Here is a 20,100-nt window from a genome sequence, read left to right on the forward strand (position 1 = left end):
CACCCTCTGTTCTTCGGGCCCAGGTACCTGCTCACCCTGCCTCCCTTCCTGCACTGCCTCCGGGCCACCCCCTGCACTGTGGTCTGTATCTGGACCCATACAGCCCCCCACTCTCTTTTCTTCTGCACTTATCAGATACACCCTATCTGACTAACCCTGCACTTTGCCACTTGGTGGCTGCACTGCCACTGTTTATCGCCTTAGTAAATTATTTATTTGACTTATTATTATTTATTTAGTCTTTTCTCTCCTCTGTTCCGCACTTTCCACTTCTCCCCCCCTGCCATGCACTTCCCCCCCTTTTTCCCTCCTCAATGTCACTGGGCCTAGTGAGATCGTTGTTTTTGTTCTCTCCTGTCCCCTTCCTTTTGCCTGGTCGCGCTCTGAAACACTTGTGTACGAGCGCGATAGAAATAAAATATCTATCGATCAATCCATCAGTTACCACCTTACTGATGAGGAGTCGCAGAATAATGTTGTTATTGTAGTCAATAGGGCACGTAGTTAGGCAGCAGGAACTCGATAAACCCAGTCGCCCGTAGCTTAAATGAAACCTTTCTATTTTGTCGAATCTTACAGCATCTCCAAGTTTGATGAGCGATGTTGCTTCCTTTACGTCCATGACAACTCCGACGACTTTCAAATTTACTTTTCCACGGAGGACCAGTGCAGCAGGTACATCTCGCGCAGCCTCGCCACGCGCACCCTATTCCAAAACAAGGGTTCAAGTCGTGAAGAAAATCAGGGGCAATCGTTGCCTAGCTCGAGAGTTCCAGTAAAAACATGTCATGTATTCTGTTGCGATAAAATGGTCGTTAAATATTGGTTTAGTCCTCTCAACATAGTATGGTTAATGTTGGATATGAAAAGTCACAAGCTAGCATATCATTATACTTAGAGCTTTTAAAAAAGCGTGCCAGATTTACTGTGTGGTTGTTGATTATACTTGCATAAATACAGTGGCAAGGTATGCGATTCGAGCCCCGGCAGTCTCCACAAAGCGATCCCCAATAGGAGCTCTGCTGGCACTCATCCCCGACTAGCCCCAGCTACACCAACCCCTCAGGTAGCCTGCTTAGCCAAAACGCTGCATGGTTAAAGGGCTGCCTGGAGGTATCAGCACTTCAATGCCTCTTCTTTTTTCTAATCTGAAGCGTTGACACCTGCGGACACTCCTTTAACCATGGAGCACTTTGGCTAACCAGCCTGCCTGCTGTGTGTTTCACTCTTTAGTCAGAAACAAAAGGCCAGGTAACTCAGCCCTCCTTCTGAGTAAAGAGCCAACACCCAGCAGGCAGTCCTTTCACTCAATGAGCCGCAAGGTAAAAGGGTTGCCTGCGGGTGTCAGCGAACCCCACAAGCAGCCCTTTAACCACACGGCTCATTGAATGAAAGGGCTGCCTGCTGGATGTTGGCCCCGCATTAAGATACAGAAGGAGAGTTGGGGCCATACCGTTGGTGCTCTCGGGCTCTCCTTTTGTTCCTTAATCACAGGCTCGAACCCCCCCCCCCCCCAGCAGGGTTCTGAGCCCTTGATTTGGAACAAAAAGGAGGTGCTGGGCGCACCAAAGGTAATTGTGCCAGTGCAGCACCCCAGCTCTCCTGCTCTTACCAGGCACTCAACCGCCCATAGGCGAGGGGGGGCCTCTGGTGAGGGGGCGTGGCTTAAGTACACCCACCCATACTTAGACCAACATGCCCAACTAGAGCCCCACCTCTATTAGACCTCCCACTTAAAGCACTGGCTACCACTTTACTCAGAAGGTCATATTGGACAGCCTTGGGGTGGCAGGCGTGTCGGTAATCTGGTTCAACAACTGACTGACGAAAACTGGAGGATAGTGCGGATTACGGGACTTACATTTGGAGAAAGGATTGCACAAGTGGGGACACAGGGATAGTTTATGGATTCATATTTAAAAGGGGTTCAAATAGACAACATCTTCTATATTATGATTATTTAAAGCGCAATAACTTTCTCCTCTAAGGGGACATCAGGCATTACATCTGAGATGGGAATGCAAAGTGACTGTATGATACATCTGAATAAGTATATGTTTTAAGTGTTTCCCAAACAAAAGGAGGATGTTAATCAGTCTTAGGTTCCCAGGGAGGCGTTTCCAGAAGGTAAGAGCTTTGACAGAGAAGGGGTGGCATCCCCATTTAGACAAGCAGGAGGTTGGAGGGGAGAGTACATGACGACAAGCAGATCCAAGTGAGCACAGCCTAAAGGAACACAACATGCTAGCACACCATTGTGTAGCCTGATCGGCACAGAGATTCTAAAACCAGCACACCTGTGCATGAGTGATCTTAGCTAGACTAGAAGTAAATGTTTTGAGTATCCATGTTGATGGTCTCCTACATCTAAGCTATTCCACACACTCAGCTCAGGAGTTGCCACACTCCGAGGCATCCTGAATGCGGCACATTCACAAACCTCCAGTACTCTGTCGGTACATGCATCAGGAGATTGGAAGTTGACATTTAATGAAAAAGGCATTTAAACTACCAGAGAAGTTATGTTCCCTTGGAGGAAATGAGGGCAGCAACGTGCATGGCATGCAATCATCAGATGCTGGAAACCCGTCTGCTGTGGGTACCAAGTTAAGTGTGGGGTTTATTTCTTTACCCGACCAGTACTTGTTCTCAACGGTGATTACCGCTTCTTACCTCTCCCAGGTTTTGCTGTCTGGTCAAAGAGATTATCACAGACGCGGTGGGTAGCACAGTGGAACTGGAAGGCGAAGCAGACGGGGACACACTGGAGGTAGGTGGATCCCAACTTTGTTTGCATTGATTTCATCGTGTGATCTACATGTTCCCTGATACCTGTCCCCTGTTCGAGGGAATCCTTGTCAGATGCATGGTGCCTTTCAGGGCCTCATGGACCCTAAACTAGCCACAGATGTTAGCTTCACACAGTACACCGCAACCCCACAAATAGCTTCTGCCCGCCGCGTAATGCTAATATGCCTAGTCAACCTTAGGACTGTCTCTTCATATTGTGATTGTTCCATCATTTTGAAAGGGATGAATTTGTCAAAAGTACTTTTGCTGAGAGCAAGCAGGGCTACATTGGGCTACATTACTTGTTTTGCGGTATGGTGCCCATCATGCCGGTATACAATCAAAGGAGAAAAATATACGTAACAGTCTGGTGCCAGCCACAAGGGGTTCTCACACCTTTGGCAAATGCAAAAGGTTTGGGGGGGGGAGGGCATCCCAGATTAGTAAGGGCAATCCAGATGTGGACCCATTCCTCTCTTGCCTAGCAAACCGCTCCAACGTAGCCACACTCAACTGATCACGCTCAACAGGGCAATGGCAGCTCACACTCTTCTTCAGAGGAGAATTGCCTGGCATGTTGGTGCTGGGTTGTCGATGTGGGCGAGACCAGGCTGAAATAGAATTGGGTATTATCCCTTTGGTAAGGCTCGGAGAGCTAAACCGTGATTGTAGTCCATTATGAGTGGGCGCTCATTGAGTGAAAGGGTTTATTTGGCCTCACCAGTGTGATTCTCACACTTTTGATGATGTATACTGTGTTTTTCAGAATACAGACTATGGAAAACCCTGTTAGGTGTTGCAATGGATTACCAAAGAGTCACCATGTTACAATTTTCCAAAAACATCCTGACTAAAATACTTGATTGCGGTTCATCCCGCCATTCCCTCAGCAGACAGTGCAACAGCCAGATCTTAGCACTGCCAATGAGTTGTCTATTATCTCTGCTGCAAGCATTCATTCGAGCATATGTGTGCTCTTGGTAAACTGTTTGGCATAATACTTTGCGTGCCATGCATGGGTCTATTTGTTTGTGGCATGCCCACAGCATACCTGCACTCAGACAGATTCCAGTGGCAATTCCTCCTGGGTGTTTTGTTAGAACAAAGGAGTCTTGACTTTGCCCTGAAATACATCAGGTTGGGGGTGAGTCGTCCATCTTATGGGCGGTTGCTGCACATGTGGCAAATGATGGTAGTGGATCGTCTTTACCCTTACGTCCTGCGCACTATGTTTGGATTACCAGGTGGTTGCCCGATGTCTGGCATTGAGCTCTGTTGGGTTGATATTGAAACAATATTGTCCAGAATCTTGGAGTTCCAGAATAGCCCTGGCACTGCGTGGTAATTGGTGGGGTCTCTGTCCAGCCGGCGTGTGAAGCAAGCAGGCCCATGATTATGAATATTCTCTTAAATGTATTAATGATTAAACAAATAAAGTGATTTGTTACAGGTCAGCCCACGCGGGGGAGGTGAAACCTCAAAGGCATTATGGAGCATGGGGTATGACACCTGGGCAGCATGAAGTATGACCCGTGGGCGGAGGAAAATTGAGCAGTCGATTGTTGTATACGGCCAGAATATCAGGATTTATTTTTAGGAATGTAGGGACGGCCTATCAGGTGGGATTTAATAGATTTAGAAATAAGTACCTTTGAAGATTGCGTTTTCTGATTCACAGTAAATGCCCTCTCGTGTTAGTGCCCTTGTGCATTTTAATTAGGCAGCCTTGAAAGGTCCCAGCTTGAATGGAGGAAGAGAGGACACATTTCCATGATCAGAGAATTTACTGAACGCGCGTATTCAAAGCGATAGAGGATTCAATGTGACACACAGGGTATGGACCAGTGAAGTCTGTCAAAATTGAAGTCGTCTGATTGGGTTTGTCTTGGACAGATGGCATTTTGTGTCAGACACAACCAGTATCAGGTGGCAAAATGCCATTGAGTTTGAGATAACTCAGAGGGGGTTTTAATTAGGCAAAAAGCCCCTAACCGGCGGCCCATCACTGCATAAGGGAATGCCCCTGGGGCCCATATTTACAGGCCCGCACGTAGTAAGTGTTTTAACGAAGGCCCCGGGGGCATTACCGAACGTGGTAATAGCTCCGCAGGCAAAGGGCTTATTGCCATTAGTACCCCGGCCCGTTAGACCAGGGTTTTTATGGTGTTTTTTTCAGTTGCGAGACACGTTGCATTACGCAGCTGAAAAAAAAAAATGGCTGCCGCGTACAGAGAAACGTAGTCCGTTTTCCCTTTCCGTGGCGCCATAGGAAACAAATAAAATGGCCGCCATGGAATGGGAGAAGTGACTACATGTAGTCCCTTCTCCCCTTCCATGGTGGCTATTAAAGTAAATGAAAAAAGTAAACAAAAAAAATGGCCGACATTGAACAGGGAGAAGGGACTACGCATAGTCACTTCTCCCTTTCCATGGTGGCCTGAAAGAAAAAAAAACAACAACCGAAGGCCAGCAAAGGACGCCCAAGAACGTGTGCGGGCTTACCATGTGGTAAGACTCGCAAACGCACCAATCGGTGTATTTGTTTAATTTGTCATAACCCGCGCTGGGTACTAATTTAACATCTGCTGACATTTCACGCCCAAAAGTTAATTATCATCATACTTGCAATCTGCTTCTTTTTTATCCGCCATATTTTTCAGACTGATTCCTAGTACCAGGAAATACCTGCATACCTAGTATCAGGTAAAAGGGTAGATACAAATCTGAAAGAGACTTCATTTGTAATTGCAGATCAACGATGGTGCTTCAGGCTGATTGGAGACAACGCTGATCCACTGATACTGATATGACAACGTTCTAGTCGTACATAACCATTATGGTGCCTCTCGCTGCTGAAGCAGGTACGACACTCTCACTTAAAAATGGGTATCAGCAAAAAGTGTAAATCAACACAAAGTGACCCACGCAGCAGACAGACAATCAATGTTGTCAGTGCAGTAGATAACATAACGACAGAAACATGCACCGTACTTCTGCACTGAACAGCCCAAACTGTATACTGGATTGCAAACAGAAGTTGAAGACCAAATGACCACAGTGTCAAACAAAGTCGAGTGAATGAAACAATCTCAGTCGAAGGTGCTTGAACTGCAAGTGGCTGACAAGGGTTTAGTGAACTGCAACAGGTGCCAGAAGAGCCACCTTTTTGGAACATCAACAGGCCTGGAAGGACAAGACCTAACAGCCCTCTTATAGAAATCATTATCGTTGCATCTCACTTTTGATCTACCAGTGGATATTGTGAACGGGGGATAGCACAGAGGCAACGTGCTGGTCTTGGAAGCAAGGCCGCGCAGTGCAACAGAGGTTTGAATCCCGGATCCGCACCTAGAAACTCAACTCAGGGACGGTATTAGGTGCATTATAAAAAAATATTAAAATACAAATTAAAAATATTCAGGCGGCTCGTAGAATTACATTGCGAAATCCTGCTTCATACGCTAAGCAAGTTGAATGCTTCATTTGCCATTTGAGAGTAGAGCGACCATTTGCTGTACAACAATCGCAACGGCCATTTTTCAGCAGATTATTTCAAGCCCATCATCATGGAGGGGTGGACTCCAAAAGAGGCCCTGGAAATAATGTTAAAAGTTTTTGAGCAAGCCCAGCCTCTTTCCCATAAGAAAATATGGAAATAAAATAGTTACCAACACATAGGATGGTGCCCAATGGTGCAGAGGTCAACCGGGAAATCAATCGCCAGAGTTCCCTGAAGCCTGGCCATCATGGAGAAAAGGAATTGTTTGTTCATCCTGTGCTTAAAAGATGGGATCTGAAGTATGGCCTGCTGAAGCCAATGAAAATATTTTTTTGAAAGGGCAGCAAAAACATCGATTATACAGAATTTAGAAACATGTCTTCAATTACTAGACCAAGAAGCCCTGCATGTGACGATACAGGCCGAGAAACCAGCAATGCAGAAAAAGTCTACACAACAACGAGCGAAAGATGACAGATGGAAGATATTTGCTGCATGCAGCAGCCAGAAGGATGCACATCAACTTCCGGTTTGAATACACAAGCTTCTCAACAAAAGAGGAACGTATTCGAGCCAAATAGAGTTCACCATGTGGACGGCATATCAGAAACATATTCGTATTTCGTTTTTTTTTTTTAAAGCGCTCACACAGCCCGCAGGCATCGAGGCGCTGTTATAGGATTTTTTTTTGGTTTTGTTGCATCATTGTTTTTTGTTGTTGTTAGTTTTAGTTACGTATTTATAACGCGCTTTAATACCCAGAGGTTTCTAAGCGCAGACCCGGGGATCGAAACTAGGTTTGGAGGAGTGGTTTACAGTTGTGTGGGATCAGAGGGAGGAATGCATTCTAACGACCCAAATTACTTAAAACTTGTCAAAGATGGGAGGGCCGGGGTGGGGCTGACTTTTTCTGGTCCAATAATATTGAAACTTATAAACTGTTGGTGGGTTCTATATTCAGCCCCAATGGTCCCAACGCCTAAATTGATTTTTGACAGAAGAATGGTCAGTTCCCCCCATTCTGGGAGACCCCCACCCCAGGCGATTACAGTCCTTACATACAACTAGCTTTGTGCACCCCCCAACATTTCAACTGTGGGATAGTGGTTTCTCCCCCAATGACTGCAATTGTTTCAACCTCTCTCTCTCTCTCTCTCACACACACCTGCTCCCATCACTCCCTCTTTTGCCCCCTCTCATTCCCCTCTCTCCCAGTCTCTCTCTCTCTCTCTCTCTCTCTCTCACACATAGACATATACACTCACACATGCTTACATACAGGTCCACTAGCAACTAGAGCATTGGGAAACGACTCCCCCATGTGCGGATGAGTAGTCCAGCTCTTCTCGAGTGCTTCACTTCTGTGGGCGCGCTCCTCCTCACTGCATCCTCTACATAAAGAGGCCCCATGTTTCTAGAATCTCTGATGGTTCAGTATCTCAGTCCAGTATGGATACGCCTTGCAGTTTCCCTATTACAAACACTCACTGCACTGCCTATTGAGTGGTACTCTCTATAGTGGCCCGATGGTGCACTATTGTAACCCCCTTTCACAGGCCTCAGCCTCCATCCCTTCCTGCGCTGTTGCCCATCAAAAGGGGCATTACTCAACTACCTACGTTTGTTCTTCCCCTCAAGTCCCTTGCCTTGGCTTAGCGCCTACCTTCTCGATGATTGGTAGAAAGTGTGGGTTTACGGTTCTATGTCCGTAGGCCACGCACAAAAGGTCACACCAAGGATTGCAGCACAAAGGATAGAAATCCTGTGTTTGCAACCTTTTGTCCGCAACCCTCTTGCCTTTCCTTGTGGGGGGAGGTCTCCCCCAAACCCCCAGCGACTATGCTGCAAACTCGGCCCTCTCCCCCACCCCCCACCTGCTCGCGCAACTCTCCCACTTATCTGTAGCAGGCTCCGGCCCCGGACTCCCGGCTTCCCTGCTCCTGCTCACAATCTGCCGAGAGCGACGCCGGAAGCCTGGGGCACAGCACGGCACGCTTTTGTGCCCTGAGCTTCCGGCGCAGCGCTCCACAGACTGCGAGCAGGGTTTACAACTCAAATTGCGTTCTTTAATCTTCCTCGAAGGAACCAATCATAACTCCCATATCTCAACCAGATATCTGACACGTTCTCTCCCTGCCCTTGGAAAAACTCAGCTGTGGAAGACCTTGTCGTGAATTCTTTTGTGCTGTATCCACCTGTTGAAAGCATCTATGTAACATGTCCTTCACAAATCAAATCATCATCAAGCGCCATGCTCAAAGAAGTGCCAGATTTGCTGCACACCAATTCCACTAACTTAGGCTCCATTGAAGCAGCTCACTGCACATCCTTTCCGATGGTATCGTAGGGCTTGCATCTCCAAGCGAAATGTGTGTAAATCAGAAATATTAGCCTGGCCTCCGAAAACAGAGGCGTCCTCAACGCAATCAAAATGATGTGTCAAAAACAAGAGCTAAAAACACCTATCCTAACTATTTCCCAGTCCTTCTTCCACAACCTCGGGAGGATAGCTCAGTGGCAACGTGCTCGCCTTGGAAGCCAGACGACACCAGCAACACAGGTTCGATCCCCGGTTAGAAACCTCTGGGTATTAAGCGCGTCACACATAACCTATCATCATCATCATCAACCCTTGCTTTGTCAAGACTTGCATTGCCTAAAAATTCAGGTGCAAAGTCCCACTCCCAGTCAGGAAAAGATATTGGGCCTTCAAGCCATGAGGCTAAACCTACTTCAGGATCAGGTCAGTCATAATTCAACATTATCGAATGTATCATGTAGCCGCCCTCTTCCTTCACCGTCCACTTCACACCAGTGCACTCCCTATTGCTGCAAGGTAAATCATAAGATTGCTTCGCAGATTAAAAAACTCCGAATTAGAAAGCAAAATATCCTCCTTGAGAGGATTAATTCATCATCCCATATGTTTATGGGTCTTTAGATTGCCCTTCCATTCTGCACTCCAAGCTGGGACCTGCTCTCTGCAGTGTATACTGTTTCTCACACCCCCTCCCCCACAGGAACGTTGAATTCTTAGTGTAATCCTGCATCCTCATCCTGTATTTCCCTTCTTTAGCTAGGTCCCCCTAACATATAAGTCACCTTCATTTTTAGATGCATCATCCCCAGCCGACCAAACCACCTCTTAAGGCATTTCTTGGCCACCCACCTGCTTTGCCCAGCTCCCTCTGCCTTAAGTGCCCCAACCACCACAGGTTTTTAGGATAGCCAACATCTGTAAATATCTCCCTTTCAATGTATTGTGTGTGGATATCCTAAAAACATGGCGTGGATTTGGCCCTTGAGAACTGAATTTGTGAAACCAGTGCAGCCTGTTCCTCATTCCAAATCCTCAAGCACGTACCAGCAGACATGAAAGAGGAAACCTGGCACGCACCAGTGGGAAACCTTGTGGGAGACCTTGTGGCAGTCTCGGTCTCGCCTAAAACATGTGGCCACCATAACTGCCGCACAGATCCGGTCTTGTCGCTCATGTTTATATATTACAGGACATTGGATTAAAAGTAAGTGCTTTAGGCTAAATAACTTAATTCCTTACTGGCAAGACCGAAACAACCAACATGGTGCTCTTCAGGTGATGTCAATGCAAACGCACATGCAGAGTTCCACAAGGATCCAGTCTGTGACGTCCCACACTTCTCCTGGGACGTATCAAAAACCCGGGCCTCACATACATCAACTACGCTGATGATACTCCACCCATCTAAAACAGCAATCCTTTGCCAGATTCACCAGATCTTACCACACGCCTCATGCATGGTGACTCTTGGATGATGGCAAACATACATTTTACCAAACCAAAATGAGCTAATTGGATCTTGCTTTGTTCCTTCAACAATGGTCAGAAGCCTTGGAATCTTGATGGACACTGTCCTCACACTGAAACCGCAGGTTAAAGCATCATAAGGTGATGCCTTTTTCAACTTGATGCCTCACCTGATCACTGCGCACAGGACCATGGCTGTGATCGCTTGGGTATGCTCAAGACTAGACCCACATCCTCTACCTTGGCCTTCCAGATTACCTAATGAATGGGCTGCAAAGAGTCCCAAATGCTGCAGCTAGACTTTGCCTAGGCATTTAAAGAAGCAAACACAGCACCCAAGCCCTCTGAATACTCCACTGATTCCCAATCAGACCCTATCATGTCAATCTCCTTGCCACCTCTAAGTAAAATTGGACAGACCCTATTGTGAATGTGCAAGGGCCCAGCACAACAGAGCCCAGACAAGAAATTGGACTCTGTCAAGTCAGTTCCTCACTACCTTCAAATCAAAGTGGAACAGCAAGAACCATCACTACCGAAGATGATTACCAAACACTTCGCCAACACCGGAGTGCCATACCTGAATCATCCCTCTCATCTTGCCATGAATCCACCCTTGTCTAATCAGATCATATTGCCATCTGTCCCTCTACCTTAGACTTCTCAGACAACAACCAACCCTCGTACACAGTGGCAGCTGCCTAGAAACACAACACCCTAACAACAAAGCTCATTTCTCTAGCGTGATCACCACCACCAGCGCACCAGCTGCTTACCAGGTCTTTGCAGTGCTGATTCCAAGTTATAAACCTTGAGCTCTCTTCCTGGATGAAACACACACACTGAAGTTTCTTTCAGCCACTTCCCACCTCGAATCACACCAACACCAAAGACTTGGGTCCTTCTGGCTTGCAATCATCAACACCACAGGATTCACATGTGCCGCTGCTTCTATCTCTTTAAAATCCCCTCTGCCTCTTTCATAGCCATTTGGGCCTCATTACAAGTACTTTGGTGCAGTAAGAACGGTAGTAATGCGATAGTAATTCCGTTAGCATTGTAATACCGCAGCGCTGCACTATAGGTTTGGTGGTAAGGTAGAGGATTTTCCTCCAGCAAAATGAATCCACCACCTTAGTGCCAAAACCGACAAAATCGGCAGAATTACAGCCGACAGTAATCCTGCCAAAATCACCATGGAGTCCATTGACACTAAAAATGGAGACTGGCACTGTCCTACCACCACTTGTAATCCTGCTGTAAATCCACTTGACCAAGTGGCAGTACTAGGTAATAAATTTGGCGGTATCACAGCAGATTTACTGTCGAAATACTGCCAAACTCACAATGAGGTCCATAGTGCAGCAATGTCGCGAAAACAGCAGAAGGGCACTACGCAAGACCAATTTAAATTATAGGCCTCAAAGATCGTCAGTCTCAGAGAACTGCCCATCATCTGCAGGATAACTATGTTATTTCAATAGATCTATGACAGAAGTAATTCTCTGTGACTTTTCGCGAGTCCTTCTGAGCAAGCATTTGACCTCTAGAGGATCCCTGATGTTCTTACTCCTGGTAAACTATAGGGCAGGATCTGCTTCCAATGTTCTGAGCACCCATTGCTTCCATTTATTTTAAGGTAATTGAGGTAGTGGAGGTGGTTGTGGATACAAGGCCCAACGCGCTTCCTGTATCTGTTTCAGTGGGATGGAGTCTTGCAGCTGCTGCTTAGAGTGGCATGGTCAACCTTTCTAGTGTCTCTTAGCTTCAGAGATGGGTCCTGAGTACACACACTACCACTTAAAGCTGCCACAGGCACTCAGCATGCATCCCTCACGGTAGCCGTGTTTGTTTTACCGCAGAGTAAACGTTCTAATCATCCTGTTAACCCGCAGCACTTCATGTTCACGAAGACCAACCTCACTGCATCAATCCGGGTTCTTCTTCCCTTAATTGATTCGCTGTTACATGGAGGAGCGCTTTAGGGAGTTCATAAAATATGTTACACCATGTTATGCGGAGCCCATTTGATTTTTAATGTCTGAGGGTACGTGAGATGCATAACGTTACCAGAAGGACCGGTCACGCCGGTGGTTCGTCAGCATTAGAAGTGCCTCCGGAAGGTTCCATGGCTTTCGATTTGCCTCTGTCTGTCAGGTCCAACTCTTACGAGTTGTGCGAGATGCTAAGGCAACAACAACAAAAAACAAGGAATGGCAAAGCAACACTGCCCTTCTTTAAGGTGCCAAGTTAAAGAAGTCGCTGTTACACACGAGTGCCATAGGGCACCTCAGAGAGGTGCTAGCATAACATCACCATCCCCATGAGGGGCCCAAGCCTAGGAAATACCCCCATGAGGTTCCAGACTTAAATACAACAGGAAGTGCGAGCACGAGGTTGACAGCAGGCTTGGAAGTGTCACATATTTTGAAACACCACAACACTTTGAGACACAAGGGTTTATTTGCTGACTTCGTAATGCAATCCCTCCATAGGATAGTATCCTCACAAATGCACAAGTGCCATACGATCAAGTCGTCGTTCCAGCAGATCCAAGGTCACACATTTCTCGAGCCTTATCTCAGTCTATAAAAAAACACAATGTATTATTTCACAATACAATACACAGAAGTGATATAATTTCACAACAATTAGCAGCAATTTCTGCTTAATTTAGCAGCAACCATAGCTTCCATCGTTACAATGCCAATCTACAACTCTACACATTGTAACTTTGTTACCTAAAAGCGATCATCAGCTCTTCACCACCACAACTTCTTTAAAATGCTAGTGCTTTCAAGTTCGACAATTAAACTGCAAATAACTTCTCACTCATTCATAAAAACAAATTCTTTCAATCGACCACATACACCCAACATGGTCCATACCTCTCTATAGCATAACAATATGAATTTCTTCAGGGCTAAGCTGATCCCCACTTTTCTTAGAAGCAAACTGTTTTTGAAACAGCCATGTGAGGTGCCAGTGATATGATAGGTTATTTATAACAAGCTTAATACCCAGAGGTTTCTAAGCACGGACCCGGGGATCGAACCTGTGTTGCTCCATGTCGTCTTGCTTCCAAGGCGAGCACGTTGCCCCTGAGCTGTCCTCCCAAGACATAATTGTGGTTAGGTCTGCCATGGTGGTACAGCAGCAGAAGGACCCTGACCTGTGGAGTGTGCTTAACAAACAAAGTCACTCCATGAGTAGACAAAGTAATGCAAAACAGCTGCAAAGACACTAATTGAAAAGAAGCACCCATAAGAGGTGCCAAAATAATAGAAGCACTCTGTCACAAGGGCGCCTAAAGAACCACTAATCCAATGTAAGTCCCCACTACCTTGAATGCAGTTACCAAACCAACAGAAGCTCCCAGAAGAGATGCCTAAATAATAGAAACACTATGTCACAAGGGTGCCTAAAGAGAAACTAATCCAATGGAAGTCCCCACTACCTTGAATGTAGTTACCAAACCAACAGAAGCTCCCAGAAGAGATGCCTAAATAATAGAAACACTATGTCACAAGGGCGCCTAAAGAGACACTAATCCAATGTAAGTCCCCACTACCTTGAATGCAGTTACAAAACCAACAGAAGCTCCCAGAAGAGATGCCTAAATAATAGAAGCACTCTGTCACAAGGGCGCCTAAAGAGCCACTAATCCAATGTAAGTCCCCACTACCTTGAATGCAGTTACCAAACCAACAGAAGCTCCCAGAGGAGATGCCTAAATAATAGAAGCACTATGTCACAAGGGCGCCTAAAGAGAAACTAATCCAATGGAAGTCCCCACTACCTTGAATGTAGTTACCAAACTAACAAAAAGTCCCAGAAGAGATGCCTAAATAATAGAAACACTATGTCACAAGGACGCCTAAAGAGACACTAATCCAATGGAAGTCCCCACTACCTTGAATGTAGTTACCTTACCAAACCAACAGAAAGTCCCAGATGCAGGAGGAAAAGTAACAGATACCGCCCGGGAAAAGCCAAATCAATATGGCCCCCTGAGAAGCACAACAGTAAGGTTATTAAGAAACAGAAGACTCCTGTGGGATGTTGGTGTAATGGAAGTGATGGAAGGACCTGTGTGTGGTGTCAAAGGACCAGAAATACCCAAACAAGATGGCGGTTTATAATGGTGTTACTGGTCTGGTTGTTTGCCGGTTCTTGTCGTAGTACAGCGGTGATAACGTGTTGATAGCCTTGGAACATCTAGGATATTGTATTATTAATTTGTATTGTGTTATTCTTATTCTAGAATTCAATATTGATCAATGGGCTTGATATTGCAATGTACTGTTTTTGATAGACTGTTGTCTTGGTCTATAGCCCTGTACAAGTGATGGGCATCCATTTTCTTTTGATTGACCAGACCTGTTGCCATATAATTGTGTACTCTGCAAGATGTTATTGATTGCTCAGGGCCTTCTGTAGATTCCCAATATGGAGAACTGGAAGTCATGACCTTTGGCACCCAACTGGACTTGGGCATTGCTAATTGTCCAGAGTCCACTTGGAAGTTGTTGCATCCCCAACTTTGGTGGGTATTAGCACTGCTTCTCTGCACAATGGACTGCATTTGTATCCCTAACGTGATGATGTAAGTGGTTACCAGTCAATTGGTCGAAAACATTTGGTCGACAGGACAACTGGTCGACACCATTTGGTCGAATGCCAAATGGTCGAATGTTTTTTTTTTTTTTACCCTTTTTTTGGTTTTTTTTGGGGGGGTCCCCCCCAACCCCCTTTTTTCTTTTTTCTTTTTTTCCCCACACGAAAACCCACAAAACACATATATAAAAAAAAAAAAAAAAATTCAACCATTTGGCATTCGACCAAATGGTGTCGACCAAATTGCAGTCGACCAGTTTGCTGTCGACCAATTGACTGGACACCGATGTAAGTGTACCCTGCTGAAATTGTATCAGGCGATTTGCACTATAACCTCACTTACTTCATTTTGGGCCTGATTCACAAAGAATCCCTTAAGTGACAAAAGGTCAGGGCAGGCGCTGGTTTCATTTGTGCGATTCAGATAAATGTGCCGGTCGCCTTGTTCAGAAATGTGATTTACACATTTCTCTGCTACTGTGCGCCAATGTAGGTCATTTACAGGTGACCCTCTTCAGTATATTAGATGAGTTTCTATGCATCTTGTACTTATTATCAGAGAACAACCATACTGGGAAACCCCGAAAGGGACAAAAAGTCCCTCTATTAAGTCTGCTGCACAGGTGGGATGGTGTTGTAGAGCATGTACCGGTGTCCTCCTGTGGCATGAAGTGAAGTAAATGAAATAGGATTGGAGAAGCGAAGAAGGCGTGATATTTCCAGAAGTTTGGATCCAGGACTGAGAAGCAACACAGGAAGGGAAACTGGAATCGTAGAAGGCCAAAGAGAATGGGCCGGGAAGGAGGAAGGAAAAGAAAAGAGAAAACAGGAAGAAAGGGAGACATTGTCAAGCTTAAGTGCAGGGCAACTTACCTGAAGTGTTGCGATGCAGTGGCTGGATCTCAGTCCCTAAAGAAAATAGATCTGAAGAACATCGGACCAGAAAAACGTCCGGTGCCATCTTGAAAAAAGACTAGACTGCTACTTCAGTATGTGGACAGTACAAAGTGGCAGTGTGTTCCTTATTCTTCCAAGGAAATGCTCTCTGTGCCATTTAGACCGTGATCCGACACTTGTGTACCATAAGTTTCCAGCACCAACATAGACTATTACGGCATAAAAATAAAAAATAAAAGAATGAGAACTTCAACCATCGTGTTATCTTGGATGTACAAACGGCCATATGAGATTATGATAACACAAAAAAGATGCACTTTCGAAACCGCAGTCAGGGCCATCACAGATCACATAAGATTCGTACTCACACTGAACAATTTTTTAACACAATGGAAAAACTTCTTACAAAAGAACGGAATCGTCATACGTACAAACATGGCATCGCCTATGCTAACCTTTTTCGTGGCAGACCCTGACCAAGAGTTCCTACAACAATCTGTGAAACCATTAACATATCTGTGATTCCTTAATGGCATTTTCTACATTTTGACAGAAGGTGCAGATTCTCTTACGCAATTCCAGCAATCACTAAATAACTTATACCACCACGGAATACTGCAAGAAGAGCGTAGGCTTCCTGGATAGCACTACCTCTGCTGGAAGGAACAGCAACATAGAAACAGCTGTATACAAGAAACCCACTAGCAGGGACAAATACATATACAGGACAAATTTCAGACCGATCCACACAAAATGCTCTATTGTCTACAGTCAACCTATTATGTACCAACATATATGTTCCAACAGGAAGACAAGGAACGATCAGCTCACCAGACGCCAGACATCCTACTTCAATAGGGGTCCAACAGCCAGACAAATTAACAGGTTAATTGTGCATTAAAAAATGGCTAGAAACAACCTGCTATTTTACATAAAAAGCGCAATTACACAAAATGATACCCTTGTGGTCACTTATCATCCAGAACTCACACAACTGAATAGAATTGTTAAGGACCTACAATCAACATAAGAAGATTCTACACCTGTCAACACATGTGTGCCGAATCAATAATATCAACCCTGCAGAACCAAACAAAGCAATACCCAACTTGCATAGGCAATAGATTTTATGAATGTTGAGTACCATTTGCATGGTACAGGACCTTGCTTGTTAGTACAATGAAATTCAGGGATGTTTGAAACTTTAATTTGAGATTTACTTAGTTTGCAGTAAATGTCAAATAAACGTTTCGATGTTCGTGGCTGGCCACTGAATGACAGGGGTGCGGCAAACATGAAGTAGGCTTATGGTCACATGCACCCTTTTTCAAGAAAGTGCTTCTAAATGTTTTGTAATTCATCAGCATTTCTCTTAAGTTGAGTATTTAAACTAAGTTACATGACCTAAAGGTCTAGTGGAATTTTAAAGAATTATCAAGGCCTGCAAGGAACATACACCTGCAAATTGTCCAATATTGTGTGTCACTTCCGATGAAAAAATGTATTGGTGAGACTTGCCAGAAGCTGCCTGAAAGAATAAACCTACGCCATCCTGAACCCCAATAAAACACCAGTGGCTCACCACATCAAACAAAATGGGCACACAGTGCGGGATCTGTAGGTAATGGTCCTGCAAGGTGGCCCCTCAAATGCCACACGCTCAAGTTATTGAAGGTACTCAACCAAAAACAACAACCATCTGAACACAGATGTAGGATTTATCACACAGTATGGCCAACTTTGAGACTGGGACTAACAATGCAATGCCATCAACATCACCAGCATGCAACCTACCTCTACCACCAATCCCACAAGACATCATCAACAACAATTAGTATGCAAGCCAGAGTATTGTTTTTGTCAGTGGCCCTTCCGAATAAAGACAAAGGAAGGACTTACCCAATTGTCAATCCCTCCCTGGAGGAACCGAAAATGGGACCACGGATCAGTGTGGGAGGAAAAGGCTGTTGACCAGGCTGCAGGCAGAGAAGGAGTGGCGTCCACATACGGTCCTACACTGACGAACCGGATGAGAAGCTGGAACAGCAGAGGTCTGGGCGTGAGCAGAAGACTGACAGCGCGGTTCAAGGAAGACGCGCAGCCTGTAGTAGGGGACCAACAACTGCGGAGCCACCACAATATGCCAGAGAACCACAGAAGCCACACAAGACCAAACACAGAGAGGAACGAACCCAAGACCGACCGGGAAATGCCGGATCCAACCCTAAAGGTACAGCGGTTACCAGAATGGTTGGTGGGACTACAAAAGTGTGGCAGAGGCAATAGGAGGTGAACGAAGGAGAAGTTACCCAATACAGGGGAAAAGGGGTACATTCCTGTAATATATCAAAGAACTCTAATAATCAAAGAAACAAAGAGACTGTGGTCTGGGAACCTCAACCGAAAGGGAAGATCATTACCAGTCATCTTCCTCGTGGCAGTACTTGGCAAAGGAGGCAACCAAGTCTACCACAAGGAAACCCTAGAGAAACCTGGGTCTGGGACACACACCCACAAAAGAAGATCAATATCACTCATCTTCTTCATGGCAATACCTGGCAGGAGAGTGAACCAGGTCTGCCGAACACAAACCAGAGGAAAGCTGGGGTACGGGACCTGCAACTCCAAAGGTAGAATAGTGCAAGTCATCTTATTCGTTGCAGTACTTGAGGTATCGCACCAAAATTTCGCCTATACAATTCCGACTTCATATTTAGTGTGGTTTAGAGCCATACAAAATTGTGACTTATTCCGACCGTCGCAATTCATTCATACATTTCGTTTCCTGCGGAGCTTTGCAGTACACTAAAGCGATGAAAGCATGCCGCGGTATGTAGATGCCTTTTCATTTCATTCCCGCGCCACATCGCAGATCACTTTGCTGACAATGGGTGTCATAGAAATGCCCTTTCATTTCATTCATGCGACGCAGTTCGGAGAACAAATGCGCTGTGTCTTGACAATTCCATGCATTTAAGGAGACACTGGGCGGTTCAGCAATGACCATTCATTTTTTTGACTGCCGCCCAGTGTCTTATTTGCTGAAAAGAAATGTCAACGTTGCCTGCGCTTTCACTTTGCATCTTCTTGCCACGCGGCATCACATCACTGAATTTTTACAGCCAGTCACTTGTGATTACATCCTGACTACATAATGATTCTTCAAGGGCAGAAAGCATTGCAATTCAAGTTTTAACATGCAATATTTCATTTCTTAAAAATAATGGATCATTTACTTTCATTTGTTAGGTTCAGTATTTGTCTCCAAATCTATTACTCCCACGGTCGGTACATCTGGGAACAAATGTATTTTATGTATGTGTGCAGGCGCATTAAAATAAAAAATAGTTATGCATCAAATGATGTGCAGGGTAACGCAGCGTGGCATTTGACTGAAGATTATACACGCTGCAGCTTTCTACCCCCAACAAGGCACCTCCGTTTGCCCATAATACACCATGGAAACTTAATTTAACTTAAAAACTTAAAAATACGAATAAAATATAATTACTATTTCAATTAAGAATCTTTTTATTAACATTTTCTGGAGACCTTATATTTTTACTATGATCACTGTTTCGTCGTGAATGTAGCCACCATTTTTTACATTTTCGGCGGTGCAGTGATCACATAGATACATACATACCTTGAAGGAGAGTGAACCAGGTCTGCTATACTAAATATTCTGAGAAAGGCCAGGAGAAGGGAGACATTCCCCCTGGTGTTTCCAACTGTGTAACAAGCCTTGGAAAAGGCCAAGTTAAGGGAGTCCTTCCTCCTGGTGTTTTGAACTGTGAAACAAAGTGTGAGAAAGGCCAGGGGAAGGGAGACCCCAGTAAACTGTGAGATAAGTCTGAGAAATGCCTGGGGAAGGAAGACATTCCCCCTGGTATTGTGAACTGTGAGATAAGTCTGAGAAAGGCCTGAGGAAGGGAGTCATTCCACCGGTGTTGTAAACGGTGAAACTAAGTCTAAGAAAGGCCAGGGGAAGGGAGTCGTTCACCCTGGTATTGTGAACTGTGAGATACGTCTGAGAAAGGCTAGGGGAAGCGAGGCATTCTCCCTGTTGTTGTAAAATGTGAAACTAAGTCCGAGAAAGACTAGGGGAAGGGAGTCATTCCCCTAGTGTTGTAAACGGTGAAACTAAGTCTGAGAAATGCCAGGGGAAGGAAGACATTCCCCCTGGGGTTGTAAAATGTGTAACTAAGTCTGAGAAAGGCCAGGGGAAGGGAGTCATTTCCCCTGGTTTTGTGAACTGTGAGATAAGTCTGAGAAAGGCCAGGGGAAGGGAGTCATTCCCCCTGGTGTTGTGAACTGTGAGATAAGTCTGAGAAAGGCCTGAGGAAGGGAGTCATTCCACCGGTGTTGTAAACGGTGAAACTAAGTCTAAGAAAGGCCAGGGGAAGGGAGTCGTTCACCCTGGTATTGTGAACTGTGAGATACGTCTGAGAAAGGCTAGGGGAAGCAAGGCATTCTCCCTGTTGTTGTAAAATGTGAAACTAAGTCCGAG

The 20,100-nt window shown here is 45.3% G+C and overlaps 1 protein-coding gene and 1 long non-coding RNA gene across 3 annotated transcripts in view; one reads left to right on the plus strand and one right to left on the minus strand.

The window, feature by feature from the left end:
• Nucleotides 1–20,100, plus strand: part of MAP3K15 (mitogen-activated protein kinase kinase kinase 15) — a 1,358,420-nt gene that overhangs the window by 1,020,334 nt on the left and 317,986 nt on the right. For both annotated transcript variants that reach the window (XM_069637110.1, XM_069637109.1), the window contains exons 13-14: nucleotides 580–675; nucleotides 2,683–2,770. In XM_069637110.1, the coding sequence (XP_069493211.1) occupies nucleotides 580–675; nucleotides 2,683–2,770 (184 nt within the window). The remainder of the gene's footprint in view (nucleotides 1–579; nucleotides 676–2,682; nucleotides 2,771–20,100) is intronic.
• LOC138526401 (uncharacterized) overlaps nucleotides 12,521–20,100 on the minus strand; it is a 309,600-nt gene continuing 302,020 nt past the window's right edge. The window contains exon 4 of the long non-coding RNA XR_011283570.1: nucleotides 12,521–12,662. This is a non-coding gene — a long non-coding RNA (uncharacterized lncRNA). The remainder of the gene's footprint in view (nucleotides 12,663–20,100) is intronic.

Source organism: Ambystoma mexicanum, chromosome 7p, assembly GCF_040938575.1.
Source record: "Ambystoma mexicanum isolate Mex_15411 chromosome 7p, UKY_AmexF1_1, whole genome shotgun sequence".
Classification (NCBI taxonomy): domain Eukaryota; kingdom Metazoa; phylum Chordata; class Amphibia; order Caudata; family Ambystomatidae; genus Ambystoma; species Ambystoma mexicanum.